The sequence below is a fragment of the Hemiscyllium ocellatum genome, chromosome 19 (assembly GCF_020745735.1).
Source record: "Hemiscyllium ocellatum isolate sHemOce1 chromosome 19, sHemOce1.pat.X.cur, whole genome shotgun sequence".
NCBI lineage: Eukaryota > Metazoa > Chordata > Chondrichthyes > Orectolobiformes > Hemiscylliidae > Hemiscyllium > Hemiscyllium ocellatum.
The window spans coordinates 46,986,960-47,006,630 of NC_083419.1; the positions used below are offsets into that span (position 1 = coordinate 46,986,960).

General features: G+C 39.6%; 1 protein-coding gene across 5 annotated transcripts in view; it reads right to left on the bottom strand.

Moving 5' to 3' along the window:
- erc1b (ELKS/RAB6-interacting/CAST family member 1b) overlaps nt 1-19,671 on the bottom strand; it is an 850,092-nt gene that overhangs the window by 704,683 nt on the left and 125,738 nt on the right. For all 5 annotated transcript variants that reach the window (XM_060839426.1, XM_060839431.1, XM_060839427.1 and 2 more), the window contains 2 exons: nt 13,718-13,855; nt 1,856-1,996 (listed from right to left, as the gene is read on the bottom strand). In XM_060839426.1, coding sequence (XP_060695409.1) covers nt 1,856-1,996; nt 13,718-13,855 — 279 coding nt within the window. The remainder of the gene's footprint in view (nt 1-1,855; nt 1,997-13,717; nt 13,856-19,671) is intronic.

Consider the following 19,671-nt stretch of genomic DNA (forward strand, 5'->3'; position numbering starts at 1 on the left):
GAGAGAGGAAATAGCTGGGGCCCTGACAGATATCTTTGTGGCATCCTTAAATACAGATGAGGTCCCCAAGGACTGGGGGGTAGCTTATGTTGTCCCTCTGTACAAGGGTAGTAAGGATATTCCGGGTAACTACAGACCAGTGAGCTTGATGTCGGTGGTGGAGAAGTTGCTGGAGAGGGTACTAAGAGATAAGATCTATTTATATTTAATAATGAATGAACTTATTAGTGATTGGCAACATAGCTTTGTGCAGGGGAGATTGTGCATTACCAACTTAGTAGAGTTCTTTGAGGAAGTGACCAAGTTGTTAGATGAAGGAAGGGCTGTTGATGTCATATACATGGACTTTAGTAAGGTGTTTGATAAGGTTCCCCATTGTAGACTAGTGTAGAAAGTGAAGTCACATGGTGTGCAGGGTGTTCTAGCTAGAAGGATAAAGAACTGGTTGAACAGGAGACAGAGTAGTAGTTGAAGGGAGTTTCTCGAAATGAAGAAAGGTGACCAGTGGTGTTCCACAGGGGTCAGTATTGGGGTCACTGTTGTTTATGATATACATAAATGATCTAGAAGATGGCACTGTTGCTAAGATCAGCAAGTTTGCAGATGACACAAAGAGTGGTGGAGTAGCAGAAAGCATAAGGAACTGTCAGAGATTACAGAAGGATATAGATAGACTGGAGAGTTGGGCAGAAAAGTGGCAAATGGCTTTCAATCCAGACAGATATGAGGTGATGCATTTAGGCAAGTCTAATTCTAAAGTGAATTATACAATGAATGGAAGAGCCTTGGGAAAACTCGTGTGCAGAGAGATCTGGGAGTGTAGGTCCATTGTAGCCTGAAGGTTGCTGCACAGGTGGATAGAGTGGTCAAGAAGGCATATAGTATGCTTACCTTCATTGGACGGGGTATTGAGAATAAGAGCTGGCAAGTCATTTTAAAATTGTAAAAAGGACATTGGTTCGGCCGCATTTAGAATATTGTGTACAGTTCTGGGCGCCACATTACCAAAAGGATGTGGACGCTTTGGAGAGGGTGCAGAGAAGGCTTATGAGGATGTTACCTGGTATGGAAGGTGCTAGCTATGAAGACAGGTTGAGTAAGTTAGGTTTATTTTCACTAGAAAAAAGGAGATTGAGGAGGTTTACAAAATCATGAAGGGTATAGACAGGGTGGATAGAGACTAGCTTTATCCCAGGGTGAAGGATTCAATAACGAGAGGTCATGCTTTCAAGGCGAGAGGTGGAAAGTTTAAGGGGGATACACGCGGCAAGTACTTCACACAGAGGGTGGTGGGTGTTCGGAATGCGTTGCGAGAACAGGTAGTAGAGGCAGGCATGGTGGATTCATTTAACATACATCTGGACAGATGCATGAGTAGGTGGGGAACAGGGGGATACAAATGCTTAGGAATTGACCGACAGTTTAGACAGTACATTTGGATCGGCTCAGGCTTGAAGGGCCGAAGGACCTGTTCCTGGGCTGTAAACTTTCTTTGTTCTTCATTCTTTGACTTATATTTACCCTGTAACATTGGCTGCAAATAATTTTTCCTACATATTCTCGTGGTCACTCCTTTGACCTTTGCAATGACAACAAATTCAAAGACCATTTTGATAACACGTATTATGAATATTACCTATTATCTGGAATTAATTACTGTGAGGTAGTTTTGATTTTGAGACAAATTACATTGATGATTCCAGTTTTACTGGAATGGTTCGTTAAATTCCTTGTTAAGGTTGTTTCATAGTATTCACTATTTGACAAGCATCACTCTCAAACAAGAACAGTTTATATTTGATAAACAACTTCCTCACTTCACATCACATATTACATGAAACATATAATTACTTACCTCTTTCTCCGAAACATCTCCTTGGAGACCAGTGATCCGTTCCTTAACTTCTTTTAACTCCTTCTTGTTAGCATCAATTTCTTCTTGCTTTTCTCGTTCATCTCTTTCTCTTTGATCTTTAAGCTGCTCAATTATTCTCTCCTGCAACAAAATAATACAACTAATCAAGGATAAATTAGGGAAAACTAGATTATTTTAACTCATGGTGATCAATGAGTTTACTAAAAACTGAATCGACAGATGATATAACTTTTGTCTCTGATACCTCAAGCTTCCATCAAGAACAGGAATTTGGAATTTAGGATCAAAAGTTTGCCATTATGACAATCATTGCAACTACTACTGGCTTTTGTTTGATGATATTTTTTCCATTTCACCTTTCCTTCTCTTCCCACAGTGCATACCTTCTCCTTTGCTCTTCCTCCACCTCCCGCTTTGACAGCATACAACCCATCACATTTCTACCATGCTACAATTTTGAAGCCATATTTGACTCAACACCTTAACTCTGCTTTTCACCAGAGATGTTGTCAGACCCAAGCATTTCCAACATTTACATTTCATATTTCCAGCCTCAACAATGTTCTGTTTTCAATCTACATCAATGTTTACATGATGCGAGCAAGGTATTGTGATAAAGAGATACTGCATTTTCTTAAACTTATTCATGGATTGATTCCTGGATCGCAACAGATGAGCTGACTAGACATGTAAAATGAGAGGAGTTCATTACATAACATCTGTAAATTTTCACTGTTTTACTATTACAGGAAAATGGTAGCATGTGTGTTCAACTTACCAAAGTACCAGCTACAATTGATGTTATTTGCACAAGGTATTGTCTTCCTAGACAGTCACCAAGCTGGAATCAAACCTGAGACCCTGGTGATGCGAGATAGCAGTGCTAACCACTGAGCCACTCTATTTTCTAAGTACTGTAGCAACGGAAGATTGATGACAGAGGCAGTGCTGTGATCTTGGAGTTCCTAGTTGAAAATCTGCATGGAGGTCCAGTTGTCCAAAGTTATTGGACACCTGTATTGGGCAGACATTCTTTTGTAGCAGCTGTAAATTAAATAGCCCTCGTCAGGATATCCTCTGTTCGCTTTAATGGGAAGGATGAGAAAAGGGGCCATACCAAATTTGTGGTAAAAAGAACAACTTTTGCAACTTAGCATGTTCTTGCACTTAATGGATTATCTCAACAGTAACCATTCTGAAAAAGAGAACTGCAATGACAAACTATCAAGACGGCAAATTGACATTCCTGCAGAGAGACCTGCCTTCCTGGGGAGAGGTAACTCAAGATACACCAGCTTACTGTAAAGGCAAGACTGATGGTGATCGTAATTTCACAGGACAACAGCAAATAGAGGGTGGAGCAGATAACACAATCCACTGAGCCTGCTTGATATTCAGTACCGTCATGACTGATCTTGGGCTCCAATCTCATTTCCTGCTAGCTCCCCACATTGTTTGATTCCATGAGGCAATAAATTGTCAAAAGCTGGGGCCCCAACATTGACTCTTATGGAACTCCACTGTTCATTGCCTGTCAACTTGAAAATGTCATATGTTCATGCCCACTCATTGCAACTCGTCTATTAACCAATTTTCCATCTATGCTAATACATTACCTCCATAAGAATGAGCTCACCTATAGTATTTTGCATTGCACCTTGTCAAATAGCTTTTTCAAAATCCAGGTCTACTAGTTCCACTTTATTCACTTAGAAGTTACATTCTCAAAAAAAATTCCAATAATTTTACCACATAGGATTTCCTTTTAGTAAAACAAAGAGTGGCTTTGCCATTCAGAATAGGATCTTGAAGGCACTGCCAGAATTAGTAACGGGCTCATGACGCCTCCAGCTCAATCATATGCAATATGCTACACCCATCAGTGCTTATGCCCCGACCCTTTAGATGATGTTGAGGAAAATTTCAACATCAAGCCAAATTATCTCCGAATTCCACCGTATCCAATCACTAACATATGCTAACAGGGCGCTTATTTGATATTTCTTCAAATCCGGAAGATATGGCCCTCCCTCACCCTGCAAAAACTGGAATTTAGAGTATTTAATTAGATGGTGCCTGTGGCACCAAATGAAGGACCCTAGCCAACCACTGAGCCTCCATAACATTCGTCTGGGTAGCAACAATGAGATCTTTCTCATGAGGAACAACAGGTGAGGAAAAACATTCATTTTAAATCAGGGCTGCTCAGCCCAACTATGATAATGGCAATTCCTCCCATTGCTGCAAATCCTGTTTATCCTTTCCAACAGTTGTACATAGTCAGCTTTTTACAGCTCGTGGAAAGAAGGAGTAACAAAAATTTCCAAATACAAAAAACTTTTGGCGACCATTTAAACGGGAACTACATTCCATCCTTCAAATTAGGCACCTCCACTAATCCTGATGAAGGGCTCTGGCCCGAAACGTCGAATTTCCTGTTCCTTGGATGCTGCCTGACCTGCTGTGCTTTAACCAGCAACACATTTTCAGCTCTGATCTCCAGCATCTGCAGACCTCACTTTTTACCTCCACTAATCCCCCTATCGGCATGGTTTCTGATTTTGTAAAGCTGATCCTGTAACCCGAGAATCCACCAAATAAATTAATTGCTTGAATCAGTCGAGGAAGAGACTTCTCCGGATTGGCCAAGAATAAGAGGACGCCGTCAGCATACAAGGTAATCTTATGTTCCCCCATTCCCACCCTTGGCACCACTATTTCAGGATCCCTCCTGATAGCAATTGAGCTGTTAGCTGAGGCTAAGGTGAATAACAGTGGTGAGAGAGGGCACCCCTGTTGACTACCTCTCCCAATATTAAAGTTATCTGACTTAGCACCATTCATAACGACTGCATTACAATACTGCTACCCATCTGGCAAAGGATCCCCCCCATAATAAAACGTTCTAAGATATGGCCATTCTACCCGATCAAACACCTTTCCTGCGTCTAAGGAGACTACCAAACTCAGGATCAATCTTTGCTGACATACCTGCACTATGTTCAGTACCATCTTGGTATTGTTGGAGGAGCTACACCCTTGACTAAACCCATCAGATCTTCTTTTATAATATACGGCAGGACCTTCTCCAACCTCAGTAAGCATCTTGGATAGAATTTTAAAATCTACATTCAACAGTGAAACTGGTCTACGAAGCACATTCTTCAGAGTTTTCCCCTTCTTTAAAACGAGGGCAATATTAGCCTCCCTAAGAGAAGGCAGCAGACAATCCTGTGTATATGAATAGCTACACATCCCCAGAAGTGGCTCCACCAATACATTTATGAATTTGTTATAGAATTCACTTGAGAATCCATCTGGCCCCGGTGCTTTGCCATCCTGGACATGCGTTATCGCTTCCTGCACTTCTTGTACCACCATAGACGCATTCGATAGCAAAGCCTGTTCCGTGTTTATACTGGGGAGATCCAGATTCTCAAAAAAGGACTGCATTCTCGCTGGACTGTGTGCATCTCCCTCCGACCAATAGAGCACTGTGAAGTATTCCCTAGATCTAACATTAACCTTCTCAACTCATGGGTAATCATACCAGCCTTCTTCCTAACAGACGTAATAGATTGTGAAGCCTTTTTCCTCCTAGCCAAATATGCCAGATATCTACCTGGCTTATCTCCAAATTCAAACAATTTTTGTTTAGCAAAGGAGACCTCTTTTTTTAGCCATTTGTGTGTGCAATGTGTCGAGAGCTGCCTGGAGGGCTGTGACCAGCTGCAACTTGGCCAGAGAGGGCTTATTATAATATGCTTCCTCAGCTATCTGCAACCGGGCCTCCAGCATCTGTTGTTGTTCCTCCCTCTGCCTCCTTCTAGTCGTTGAATACGAAATTATCAGGCCTCGTAAATATACTTTAGTGGCCTCCCAAAGTATTGCTGGAATCACAGAAAGCCCTGAACTCTCTTCTGATATACTCAACAAGTTTGCTATCTCTTAACAGAAATGGATCCATGCGCCAGTGTCCTGCATCCATTCCACAACTCTGGATTTTAAGATTTAAATACACTAGCGCATGATCTGAGACAGCTATATTCCCAATTCTGCATGCCAATGTTCTGTCCAAACCGTTAGTTGGCATAAAAAAATGTCAATTCATGTGTGGCACTTGTGTGGGTTGGAGTAGAACGGAAAGTCTCTTCCATTAGGGTGGAGATGCCTCCACACATCCACTCATTCCAACTCGTCACATGTCCACCAACTGCTTAGATTAAGCGGACATACTTGCCGGGCCCCTTGGCACCCTATCAACTTCAGGATCTATTAGGTGATTATAATCCCCTCCTATGATCGTGCAGCGCACCCCAAGAATAGGAAGGGTTTGGAGGGATTATGGGCCAGGTGCTGGCAGGTGGGACTAGACTGGGTTGGTATGTCTGGTCAGCATGAAAGAGGTTGGACTGAAGGGTCTATTTCCGTGCTGTGTATCTCTATAACTCTATGATTCATTAATTTAGCCACTGCATCAATTAGAAATTTAAGAGGGTGCACCGGGGAACAATAGACATTGAAGACGCCATACTCTTCCCCATGTATTCGGGCTTTAAGAATGATAAGCCGTCCATGTTCGTCCTTAATCTGCTCAGTTACCTGGAAAGGGAGGTTCTTTCTTACCAATATAGCCACTCCTTAACTCTTAGAGCTGAAGGAGGAGAAGAACACCCTGTCATAACTCTCTCTCGCCCCCACCCCCCACCCCTGCTGCAGTTTCAGATGTTCCTGATCAGTTAAATTCATCTCTTGCAGTAGGCCGATGTCTACCCTTTCCCTCCTAAGGCTCGACAATACCTTCTTTCTTTTAATAGGGAAATGACTCCCTTTTATATTCTAGGTGTACCACCTGAACAAATCACTTGCTATGGTTGTCCAGGGCAGCCCGTAGTTTCCCAAGATGAGGAAGCTTATCTGAGGTGAGATGAGCTACAAAGACATTAACTCTATAAAGTCTAAAAACTACTCCTCTAAAAACGACTATGACTAAATAAGCTAATCACTACATTTAACTGAAACAAATACCCAAATAACCCCCCAATTCACGAGAGATCTCCCCCCGTGCCCATAGGGGGCATTCCTCCCAATCCTTGCTACCATCTTACCTCCATCTAGCTGAGGCCACGCCAGAGTTCCAGGCAATTCACAAATGAGGAAAACCTGTTATTTACATTCTGAGAGTTAACAATGGATGGCTATCTCTCCCCCACTCATCTGAACCACAGATACAGCCAACCCCAAAACAAAATCAAAAGGACAACAGAAAAAGTACCCTAGATAATACCCAACCGACCGATATATAAAATAACTCAAATTTTACAACAAGACTGTACGTTTAAAGCTAATAACCACAAAAAAAGAAAGGGGGAGAGAGAGAAGTGAAAAAAAGGGGCAATAAAAAAATTCACACAATTGTCTGCAACGATGCCCCCTCCCCTCCCACCCCAATTCAAGTCCTTCAATTCAAAGAATTCACACATTAATTTGCCTTTTCTGTGGAGTCAAAGTTATATACCGCTCCCCCATGGGTGAAACGCATGGTATCTCAAGGAATATTGAATGTTCAGGCCCCTTAATTCTTTCTTGACATCATCAAATGTTCTTCTCTTCTTAATTAGGTCTCTTGAAAAATCCTGAGAAAAACATTATCTTTGAGCTTTTTTACATTAAATCCTGTGAATTTCTTCCCAGTCTTCTTGCTGTTTCAACTATGAACTGTTTTTCTTTATCATACAGGACTGCACTCAGACCGTGCGGGGGCACGAGTCCAACCCAGACCTGTGCACTGCGATCTGGTGGGCCTGATCCACACTCACCACGCCCGACTCCAACTCCAATTCCAACTCCAACGCCAGGAGCCATCCCTCCAGAAAGCCGACAAGGTCCTTGCCTTCCTCGCATTCTGGAAGACCCACAAGCCTATTGTTGTTTTCTAGGTCGTCGACTTCTTCCCAAAGGACCTGAACATGGTCTTCCAGCGTTTGGATCCTTCCTCCTGAGACCTCCATCACAGTCCTCTATTCCGTTGCCTCCATTCTCCAGTTCAGTAGTTGGATTTCCTGCTTAAGCTTTTTTAGCATGCTTCAATCTTCTCTCGGAGTTTGGCAAACTCCTAGAGTAAATGCTGCTGTCCTGTTCGATCCAAAGGGGCCACCATGTGAGTTTGAGCAATGGCTGCAGGCACCCCCCCGATGCAGTACGAGAGTGCCCTGTCTGCTGTTCTCCTTTAGGCCCCTTTATTCAATTTCATCCTGGCCTTAAAGTTGTCACACATAATTTCAGCAGCTCCAGATGATTAAGAAGTTTAAATTTATACTTTTTTCTCCTGGGGGTGGTTGATAAGGGGGTAAGGGCAAGGTAAAAGGTCCACCTTGCCTGGGGGTATGGCACAGAGCCCAGAACAGCAGACCACTCAGACCCACCGCCATCTTGGATCTCCACGATTCGGTAGACTTCAACATAAACTATTTCCTATTTCTTTATGAAGTAATGCTTAACTTTTCATTCTCGCTTTGCTTACTACTTTGTATCTACGCTTTTTTTGTATTTAGGTATTTATGGCGCCATCATTTTATACTTTCTCTGTGCTCCTGAACTTGAGTACACGTGACAATAAAATCTAAAAAAAATTTCTGTCCATGTCAGCACACTACTGCAATTCCAGGTGTTTTAATCTTACATGCTTATCTCTTCTGAGAAAGTATTGAAAGCCTTCTGAATGTCCATGTAAACCAGATCCATTGGATTCCCCTTATCAATTCCACCAGTTATATCAAAAATGTTCAGTAGATTTGTCAAGCATGATTTCCTTTTCATGCTGACTCTGTTCAACCCTAGTGTTGGGCTGTTAAATCTCACAATGTCACATGATTATAAATTATAAATTAAGCATTACACGGAAACAGTGCTAAGATGGATATTTTGAATTGGGCCAGCAGCCCACTTTACATATCAATCTCAGTCGCAAAGTCCTTCAAAAAGCAGACTACCGTAAAAAAAAATTAACCCCTCTTCTAGCATTTAGTCTGACCCCCTAACCAAATGCAGAACACAAATAACACCAATTCTATTGGCATGGTCATCACCAAAAATAGCACACATCTACATATTCTGCTGAAAATAGTCCACATGGTGCAGATCCACCAATTTAACCTTCAAGTAATAGAAAACAGGCCAAGCAAGTGTATATCTGCTGAATATCAACATCTGGGTCTCATCTCTGTACTCTTCAACTTGCCTTGGTATCATGAATTGAACTCTGATTGTACTTTGTCCTGATATATGGTTTCCATCAGTTTCATATTTCCCCAGAAGCTTGGGTTTCAAGTCTTACCTTTGGTCTCAAATTTCCTGAGAAACTGGAGTGGATTTCCCTTCTTCAGTTTCTCATTTCAATTTCGCTCTGTTTCACAAATGTTTAAACTTTGAGACCACAGATTGTATTGCAAGTCCAATAACCAAAACTGTAAGTTAATTTACATTTCAAAATCATGCAGCGCTGATAATACTTTATGTATTACACTAAATAATATTCCTACTGTCTCTCTCCCTGGCTCAGGTAATCAATGCTATGGCAAATTTATCAATATGTATACTGGAAGTTTCACATTTATTCACACTTCCTGTAACTTTCCTACTGCTTTTTCCATCCAATCTTTGTATGTCTTGCTAGTTCCATCATGCCCACCTAAAATCATGACAAAAAGCACTCCAATTTATGCACCTCTGACCAAGCTCAGCAATCTTATCTCTAAGGTACTTGCAGTGCTACCAACTTGCATGGTGAGCTTCACAATTATAGCTCTAAAATAGGTAACACAGTTGCCCTCAGCAGAATCTGACTTACAGCAAATACAACAAGCACTAATTGCTCTGCTGTTTGCCCCTTCATATTTGATTTAAAATGTAACCTCTGAGCTGAATTTTGCATTATGTTGGATGTGCCATTTTCATATAGTTCACAGTGAAGGCCTGGTGAATTTTTTCGCACAATAGTCTCAAACCCAACTTATTAATTATGTACCATATCCCTGTAGCACCTTCCAATCTGATGTTAGCTGGCTTCTACAACTTGCTGCAGGTGGAGGAACTCGCCGCTATCAAAATATCAAATATCATTCAATATATCAGTACCCATGTTGCCAGTGCCATCTTTAAAAGGTCATTGTGCACAATGACATGCACTGACAATCTGGAGTCACCCTGCATGGTTCTTGGCATTTGCCCCAGACTTGGCAGTTTCCCTCCTAGAATTCAAACACTTAAAATTCCCACACCAAAATGCCAAAAAATTTTCCAAGTCGCTACTCCTACCAAATCATGGACACTTTCCCAACTTTGCACCGAAGTAAATCAAAACCTCCCTCACCTCCATCATATCACTACATCCTTCCTACTCTTCTAAACCTTTGCATTACTCCTGAATGATCCCATTCTATTTGAAGTAAATTTAATTAGAAATCCCAGTCAATAAACACAAAGAACTGCAGATGCTGTAAACCTGAAACAAAAATAGTGAACTCTATGAAGGGTCACTGGACTCGCAAAGTTAGCATCTATTGCAAACAAAACAGAGTTGTCAGACCCACTATTTCTCCAAAGTTCTGTTTGTGTTTTCGAAATTCCAGTTACCTTTTGAAGGAATAAAGACATAAGATTCCACAGTTAACAGAAGACATTTTCACTATACAAGAGTCAAAAAAGCCAAGGGGAAGCAAAGGAACTGGTGATGTTTAAATGTTCTGGGATCATGGGATCACCATGGTAGATGGTGAAATTTGAATTTTGCAATAAAAAGAAAATTGTGAAATTAAAAGCTAACCAAATGCTGACTATGTAATCACTGTCAACTGTCAGACAAACCCACTTGCTTCACTAGCATCCTTTAGAAAAGGAAAATCTTACATCTTTTCCTTGTCTGGCCTACGTATGACTCCACAACAATATGGTTGATTCTTAACTGCCCCCTGAAATGGCCCTAGCAAGCCATTCAATTCAAATCTATTTAGGGAGGTGCAATAAAATTCTGGTCTAGTCAGCAATGCCTGTATTAGATTAGATTAGATTTCCTACAGTATGGAAACAGGCCATTTGGCACAAGTCCACACGAACCCCCCGAAGAGTAATCCACCCAGACCCATTCCCATTTCCCATGAACAAATTTTTAAAAACTACCTATTTTATATCTCAGCACCCAGAATTAACATGTTAAGTGTGAATTAAAACAAACTTTAAATTACATCAGCTTTTCTCCTTCAAAGATTTAGTCTCTGATTTTCATTCAACAAAAGCACCATTTCAGCACAGAATCATAGAATCCCTACAGGACAGAAACAGGCCATTTGGGCACCAACCCTCTGAAGGGCATCCTATCCACACACACTCCAAACCCTATCCCACAGCCCACCTGGAACTTTTACCATACTACCTAACCTGCACATCCCTATACACGACAGTGCAATTTTTAGCATGACCAATCCACTTGACCTGCATATCTTCAGATCTTAGGAGGAAACTACAGCATCCGGATAATATGCAAACTCTGCACAGACTGTCACACAAGGCTGGAATCAAATCCAGCTCCCTGGCGCTGAGAGGCAGCAGTGCTAACCACTATGTCATTGTGCTGGCGGGTAATCGGTCTTCTTTGACCTGCAAGTAGCTGTCAAGCAATAGGACTCAAACTCAGAAGGGCCCAGAAATTGTTCTCTGCCCAATAACATCTTCTCAGACCACTGTATTGACATGTGTGTACTCTAGCATCAATACAAAAGTGTGCTTCTCAACTTCCTATCTGTGCTGAGTAGCAACTGCTGCTCACTGGACTTCGTGTGTCTAGCCTGCCCATCTGCAGACCCAGTGACAGCCATTCATTTAATCGCATCACAAGAGCACGCTATCGCACAATACATAAAGTCACATAGTTGTGTCTTCGCATTGCACACCAGGTTAAGTAATCTTATTTTCACACCCTCTTCACCCATCCATGTACTTTCACATCCGTCAAGTAGGTCTCAGCCCCATTTCCAGTTCAGCTTCTGTTCCAAGACCAGATGTGACGCAAAATACACAAATTCACTTTGAAAAAAAAAATGCACAGTGCCTCGCAATACCTAATGTTTCCACAATTAGAAGATCATTGGAATACTGCATTACGTGATTTTTTAAATATTAAACGATGGTTCCGTAATCTCACACAATAATTTTAATGTGAAGCAAAGATAGAGAGCAAGGGATAATTGGATCCAGGTTTTTTCAAAGATTTTATATTTTAAATTGCTTTTAATTGTATGAACACACAACTAAGATATGTTATTTATACTTATCTTACTCCATTGCTCATGGATTGTCAAGGGACACTTTATAAGGAGAAGGGATTCTAATGCCAAATGGAATATGCCACCAAAGAACTATATTAGCTGACAAGTTAACTGCAATTTTATTAAAATACATTCTGGGCATTTTTTGATGTAGGTAATATTTTCTTCCATTAACACTGAACAGCTTCAGTACATACACATTGTTTATTTGTGAATCTCTTTTCCCTGCAAATTTAAAACTTACAAAATTGCAGCAAGGCAAAATGCAAGATACACAAGCTGAATGTAGACACTGGGTATTTATAGTCCTAGGGAAAAATAATGGGGTTTTAACAAAACTTACTAAGTTGCTTTGACAGTATGCTCATGTCATGTAGGGCATACATCACCACCATCAACTTACAGCTGTGGAATAGGGAGCCTGAGATTCTGGGTTAAATTATATAATTATAGAGGCTGTAATTTCCTGATATGCTGAACACTATACTGCACTGGGACATTTATGGAGTTTGTTAGAACAGGGAGGAGTTTTTTTATTTGTCATTGCTGTGGAGGAGAATCACGCATTTGATTCAGCTGGGACCTGGAATGTGCTGCTTTGCTCCCAGGTACATTTTGCATGTCCGTCAACAGTGAGGGAAGGGCCAGGAATTGACCGCTCTGAGATGGAAGGAGAGAAAGGTCCAACCCAAGACCACCAAGGAAATATGTTGAAATACATAAAAAGACGAGTGTTAAACGTAGTCATGCTATGAAACATTTTTGTTTGCTCTCATTCTTTGTACATTACAAGTTTCAGTTACAGAGAAAAAGTTGAAAATGTATCCAAAACCTATTTGGACTAATTCAATTATTGCATTAAAGCACAGTGGGATGGTTGAGAGTCTTTTTATTATTCATTGTTCATATATGGTTTACACAATATATAAAGGTTGATGTCGTTTATCCATTGTGAAATGATGATGAATGGATTTTCTACTATAAAAGCAAAACACAGGAAATATGATTGATGGTACAGGAAAGGCACATCATATGCAAGATCACACCCTGACTCTTAACTACATTCCATTACTCTGACAATTTTTGCGAAAGCCTTTACAGGTGCTCAACTCTGACACAACTGCCAAGAACAGTCCACAAGCATTTTCAGATATTTGACAATAAAGCATGACTTTCTTCATCACTGATTTCATAACCACCCCTAAGAAAATGTTTCCCCTTTGTTTTCAAGCTTCTCATGAAGACATGCCTAAGCATGGAAACTGTCAATGTGAATAATCAGCTGTAGGTCTTAATGCGACAATTCATTGGCATCACATTCTGAAACAAATATCAACTCTGGAACCGGTAATAATTAAATCAAAGCTGTAACTTTACACTCAGAATTTGGCCCTACTGTTACAATCCAAACATTTATGACTTAACAAACATAGTGTTGCATTAGACACTAATATAGTGAGGGCTTCCCATCACCAAACAATATTCTCTATTTTCCACCTAGACAAGACTAACTACTCACCTTCTCTGCAAGAGCTTCCTCAAGGGTAGTAAGGGCAGTATCTGTATTGGTGGTGTCAGCCTGCAGTGATTTTACACGTTCTTTCAGACTAGTCATCTGCTTCTCTTTATCTTTTAGTTGCTCCTGCAGGTTCTCAATCTGAGAAACAAAACTGCTCAGTTTAATGTTAAAAACAGACAAATGAAATAATATTAATTTTCTATAAAATGAAAAATAATTTGTGGCTGCTAAGCAGCGAGGATTTGAAAGCACTGGGTTTGAGGTTACGCATAGTAGGAACATAATGAGCCAAGTGACTTCTTTCTGTGCTTTAAATGTTTATGCTTCTGGAAGCAGTTTAGAACACAGTGCTTTACAAGAGATTTCTCACACTGTGTTGATGATTACAAAACTGGCTGATAATACAAGAATATTTCCAATTCAGCATTAGGTATTCTACTGGAGTGAAATTTCAAATCCATTGCATGCTAGGCAATAACACTCGCAAAACAAAACCATATACTAAGAACATACTGCAAATCCAATTCAGACGCACAAGACCAAGTATTATAATGATAGATTAGTGGCACTACAATATTCGTGTTAAATGCTTAACAGAGCTACGAAGAGCAGACATGACAGAACTGCCCTTTTACTTTTATAATCAATTTTATAGTGCTTATGTTCAGCAGTAAGCTAACAAATTCTTTGTGACAAACCCCATCTGTCAAATGGCAAGCTTTGAATTACTACACAGAATGATTCTGCTCAGCAGGTTCACTAAAAGCAAGGTCACCTTAGAATGATACTATGGCTTTAAGAGATGTATTTCATCCTGCTTTTTTTTTAAAAGAAGAAAGGTTGAGATTGAAGTGTGAGCAGCCTGCTAAAAGTCAATGAAGTAAATTGCTTGTGAGGTCTTGAGATTTACTTTTTGCAAGTTGGAAAAATAGAGTGACCTGAATAGGTGGGGTCAAGCTCCAACAGAGTTTTAGATTTAGCTTCCTGGAGTTGTTGAGGTCTTGAAGTTTGTTGTAGAAACTCTTATCCCTGTCTCAATTACAGCTAAAAGCAAGGCTTCTCTTCCTGCTGCTAGAATTGCAATCTATTTTACTGAATTTGTCTTTTTCAAGAATGTGTTTATGGGATGTTGCCATATTGGAACAACTAATTACTAGTAGCAAACATAGATGTTATTTTGTTAAGCGCTTTGATAGAGTTACAGATAAGCAGTTATTTTATTCTTATTTCATTTACATTTTAACTTTGTGTAAAAATAAACTGTGTCTTGCTTAAAGTCAATAATTTGACATTTGAGATACAACTGGGAATGCAAGCCTTACACTTACTTTTAAATAAGAAAAATTTAGGGTCTAGACTATCTTCTTAATATATTTTTGCAAGAGTTTGGTCTTTGGTCCATAGCAACCTATACAGTCAACCTCCACCATGGAAGCTTCAGTGCAAACTGCTCATGCACTTCTGGAGAGGTACAAATAATGCCATGCAGAGTTCCTTCTACAGATTAAGTGGCAGAATAATCACCATGAACTCCACAAATGCAGAGACTTTCACTTGGCTCCAGATATATGCATTGCTAAGTAAATTAAAAAGTCGTGTTCAGGATGAGTTTTTGGAGGATGGTAATACGGAATTTAAAACAATTGTGGCTAATCACTCATTCAGTTAATTCTAAGCATGGATCAAACAACAAGACTAAAGCCAACTCAACAGTTGTATTAAATCATTGAAGTAATTCACTTTGATGGTTGTGGAAAATAGGAAAAAATCCAGTAGCATATTTGAGAGAAAGCTGCTTATCTATATTGTAATCAACTAATACATACAAGAACTTTAAATATATCTAACAGGTTCAGAGAGTATCTCCTTTTAGTTTCCAGAGTGGAACAGTCTCAACTTACCAGCTCAACAAATATACACTTTTAAATACATTTCTTTATATCTGGACCTTATTTTCCCCCATTTTTGGAATGCCAAATGGTAATCAGATTATGCAAGGTGTCAGAGTGACTGAGTTGAACAATCTGCAGAAGCTGAATCAGCATGCAATTATAATTTACAAACAATTACTTTCTCTTCTTCACTCAAGATATTTACATGGTTACATTAAATAAATATTCATAAGCAGTCAAAGTTAAAGAAATCCTAATCCATAAAAACCTTAACTAATTTTGGCTAAGTTACAAAATGTTATTAAAGTTAAAATCAATAACTATTACGATACTGGAAATAAACCCTGTTTCAAATCAAAACAACAGAAAGTAAATACAATGACCTGACTTCAACAGTAAGATTTGTTGGCTGTAAAATGTTCTTGGAAAATTTTGAGAACATGAAATCACTACATAAATGCAAATTATTTCCAATGTATCAACACAGAGTGATTCCAATACTTGAAGTAGTAACAAATACAAAATTGTAACAAAAGGAGACGGACAAATCTGTTGGTCTAACATCATTTAAGTTAACAGAATTCTGAATCATCACCCTTCTGTCATAAAACAACAGTTGCTTTGACTGTACCACAAATAAAGGTCAAACATCCTAATATCTGTGCCGATTCTTGGCTGAAAAATCCAAAAACTTGTGTTGTGTTGCTCTTCCTTCTATCCATGGGATACACAATTCCAGAAAAACAAATTTATCACTTGTATTCTGGAAAGGAACAGCATTGCACAACAGAGAATGCATTTCGTGCAATCATCTTTATTGATCTCTTCAAATGATAAATTTTCTCTTGTTTTGCACCCAGGTTGCACAATTGTACATAAATTTTTATGGCATTCTTAAATTCAAATGCTTTGACCCAGTTACCCTTGAAGGGCAATGCTGTGAAGTATCCAAAATTTGGAAGATTTGTCATCAGCTATTCAAAATTTCACTGAGTCCTTTAGCAATCCTCGTGAAACACCATTTGTATTAATGTCACTGTATGTTTTTGTAAACTTAACCAAACTGTCAAAATAGAATACATCATTGCATACTTTACAATCATGTCCTAATCTAATTCTTTAACATGAGATTTCATTTTTGGAATAGTGAAAAGATTTGCTGGCTTAGCCAAAGCTGTGTCACTACCTCGATTGTAGAAGCTGCACCCCCAAATTCAGTACTCAGCATTTGCATGGGGTTGGAGGGGCAGTTTTGATGGTTCATCTGTGGTTCACAGAGGTAGCTACACAAGTGAGAGCACACCTGCTTCAAAGGGATCCAACTGTCAAACAAACGTGGGCCCAGCATCAAACCCTGCAGAACACCACTGGTCTCAGGCCTCCAGAAATGTTATGTATATACACACAACAAAGATATTAAAACAAATAAAATCCTAGCTTGACAATCAGACAGCAGTGGCTTATATGGATGGCGTATTTTGTGAATTGCCAACTTCCTTGATTCATAATGGCACTACAACCTTTCTACAATAGCCTAACATTTAAAAAGTCAATATCCTTTTAGGATGTTCAAATAGTATCTACGAGGAAGAAAATATGGCGTTTGTTCATTATGGCAGGTCAGATTCAGTTTAGAAGGTAAAAGTGGGTACTGAAGATGGAGTGGTGCTGGAAAAGCACAGCAGGACAGGCAGCATCTGAGGAGCAAGAAAATCAATGTTTCAGGCAAAAGGATTCAGTTTAGAAGTCATTTGAGCTTGAATTAGTGGTTTGTTCTTGCAATTTGTCTGCCAATAATGTGTGTGTGGGATGTGTTGTGTTGTTCATTTGTTATTGTGTAGTGGAGAAATCCAGCAAGTTCTTACATTAAGGTTGGCAATTGTGTTTAAAACATTTTGAAGTTGTTATTACCATCCATTACTTTCCATCCAAATCTTATTTATTGCACTTCGGACATGTCTCAACAGCACACTGCTGGAGAAGTGCTGAATTAATAACAGACAACTTTGAGGTTTCTGTGTTATTTTGTCAGGTTTCTGTCATATGAGGTCCTGAAATTGTTGAGGTTTTTACTGAAGTAATGAGTAACAGTTTCACTATTGTTAGCATTGCAAAATCTGCTTTACCTCTGTGCTCAAAGGGAATTACTATTTTCATTTCTTAACAAAGCAGTTGGGATACCCTAATGTCACAAAAGGATTATATAGGTCCAACTTTTCTTTTAATATCACCAATTATAATGAAATTCCAGGGACTGCAAATATCCAAATCCCAGAAACATAAGATGTATAATTTGGTAGAGGCACCCCTTCTCTAAAATTGAATTTTATCCAGAAACTACAGTAGATTTCAGCTAATAATGCCCAATTTTATTCAACTGAAGGGAAACAGAAACATAGTACCCAATATATGAGACAGCAAAGCTAAGGCTCTCAATATCCATGTATGTTAAAGATACTGTTTTATTCCAGTAAAAAGAAAACATTAATTTATGTCTGGTATTTAAATATTTTTCACTGCCAATATTACATTGTGTAGTCGCCATTTACTGCTGTGGTATGAAATAAGAGCTAACAACTGGGAATTTGCTCTTCCAGTTGAAGGAAGATTCAGGATGAAGTAATGTAGATTTAAGTTGACAGAACTGGTAAGCAACAATAAGTACGAAGAATTGTCATATATAGGGAAGTGGTTTTTCTGTACTAAGTATTACAGAAGTGGAATTTGCTCTAGAACAGTTAAGCCCAGTGAATTATCTAATGTTTAAAATATTTCAAGACTATGCTCTATTAAATGCAAATTAAAAACTAAAATTTTCTGGGAACATAATATAGACAACATGAGGTACCCAGGACAGTCAGCTCTTCTGTCTTCTATATTCAAGTTGAATGCAAATATCACATTAATCCATTCTTGCCATTCCATGGGAGTTTAGACAATTCTCATCAAAACAGTAGTTCTATGGAAGGTGGTCCCATTTAACTAAAATCAGAAATAAGACCAGTCATAGAGATGTACGAAACGGAAACAGACCCTTCGGTCCAACTCATCCAAGCCGATTAGGTATCCTAACCTAATCCAATCCCATTTGCCAGGACTTGGCCCACATCCTCTAAACTCTTCCTATTCATATATCCATCCAGATGCCTTTTAAATGTTGCAATTGTACTAGCTTCCATCAGTTCCTCTAGTAGTTCATTCCTTACACGCACCAACTTCTGCTTGAAAAAGTTGCCCCTTAGGTCACTATTATATCTTTTCCCTCTCACCCTAAACCTATGCCCTCTACTTCTGCACTCCCCACCCCTGAGAAAAGACCTTGTCTATTTATGTTATCCATGCCCCTCATGATTTTAATATCTTCTGAGATCACCCCTCAGCTTCCGACACTCCAGGGAAAACAGCGCCAGCCTGTTCAGCCTTTCCCCATAGCTCAAATCCTCCAAACCTGGCAACATCCTTGTAAATCTTCTGAGCCCTTTCAAGTTTCACAACATTATTTCGCTAGGAAGGACATCAGAATTGCACGAAATATTCCAAAAGTGGCCTAACCAATGTCCTGAACAACCGCAACATGACCTCCCAACTCCTGTACTCAATACTCTGGCCAATAAAGGAAAGCATAACAAATGCCTTTTTCACTATCCTATCTACCTGCAACTCCACTTTCAAGAAGCTATGAACCTGCACTCCAAGGTCTCTTTGTTTAGCAATACTCCCTAGGACTTTACCATTAAGTGTATAAGTCCTGCTAAGATTTGCTTTCCCAAAGTGTAGCACCTCACCGTTATCTAAATTAAATTCCACCTGCTGCTCCTCAGCCCATCCTTGAAGTTAAAAGATTGGCATCACTTGAATTATACATCACAAGTTAATATTTTTTGAAGATCGAGTTAGATTTTGAATACTATGCCAGAACCTGAAACTCCAGATTCATTCCCTTGATGTCATTAGAGTATAGGGCGGCACGGTGGCACAGTGGTTAGCACTGCTGCCTCACAGCGCCTGAGACCCGGGTTCAATTCCCGACTCAGGCGACTGACTGTGTGGAGTTTGCACGTT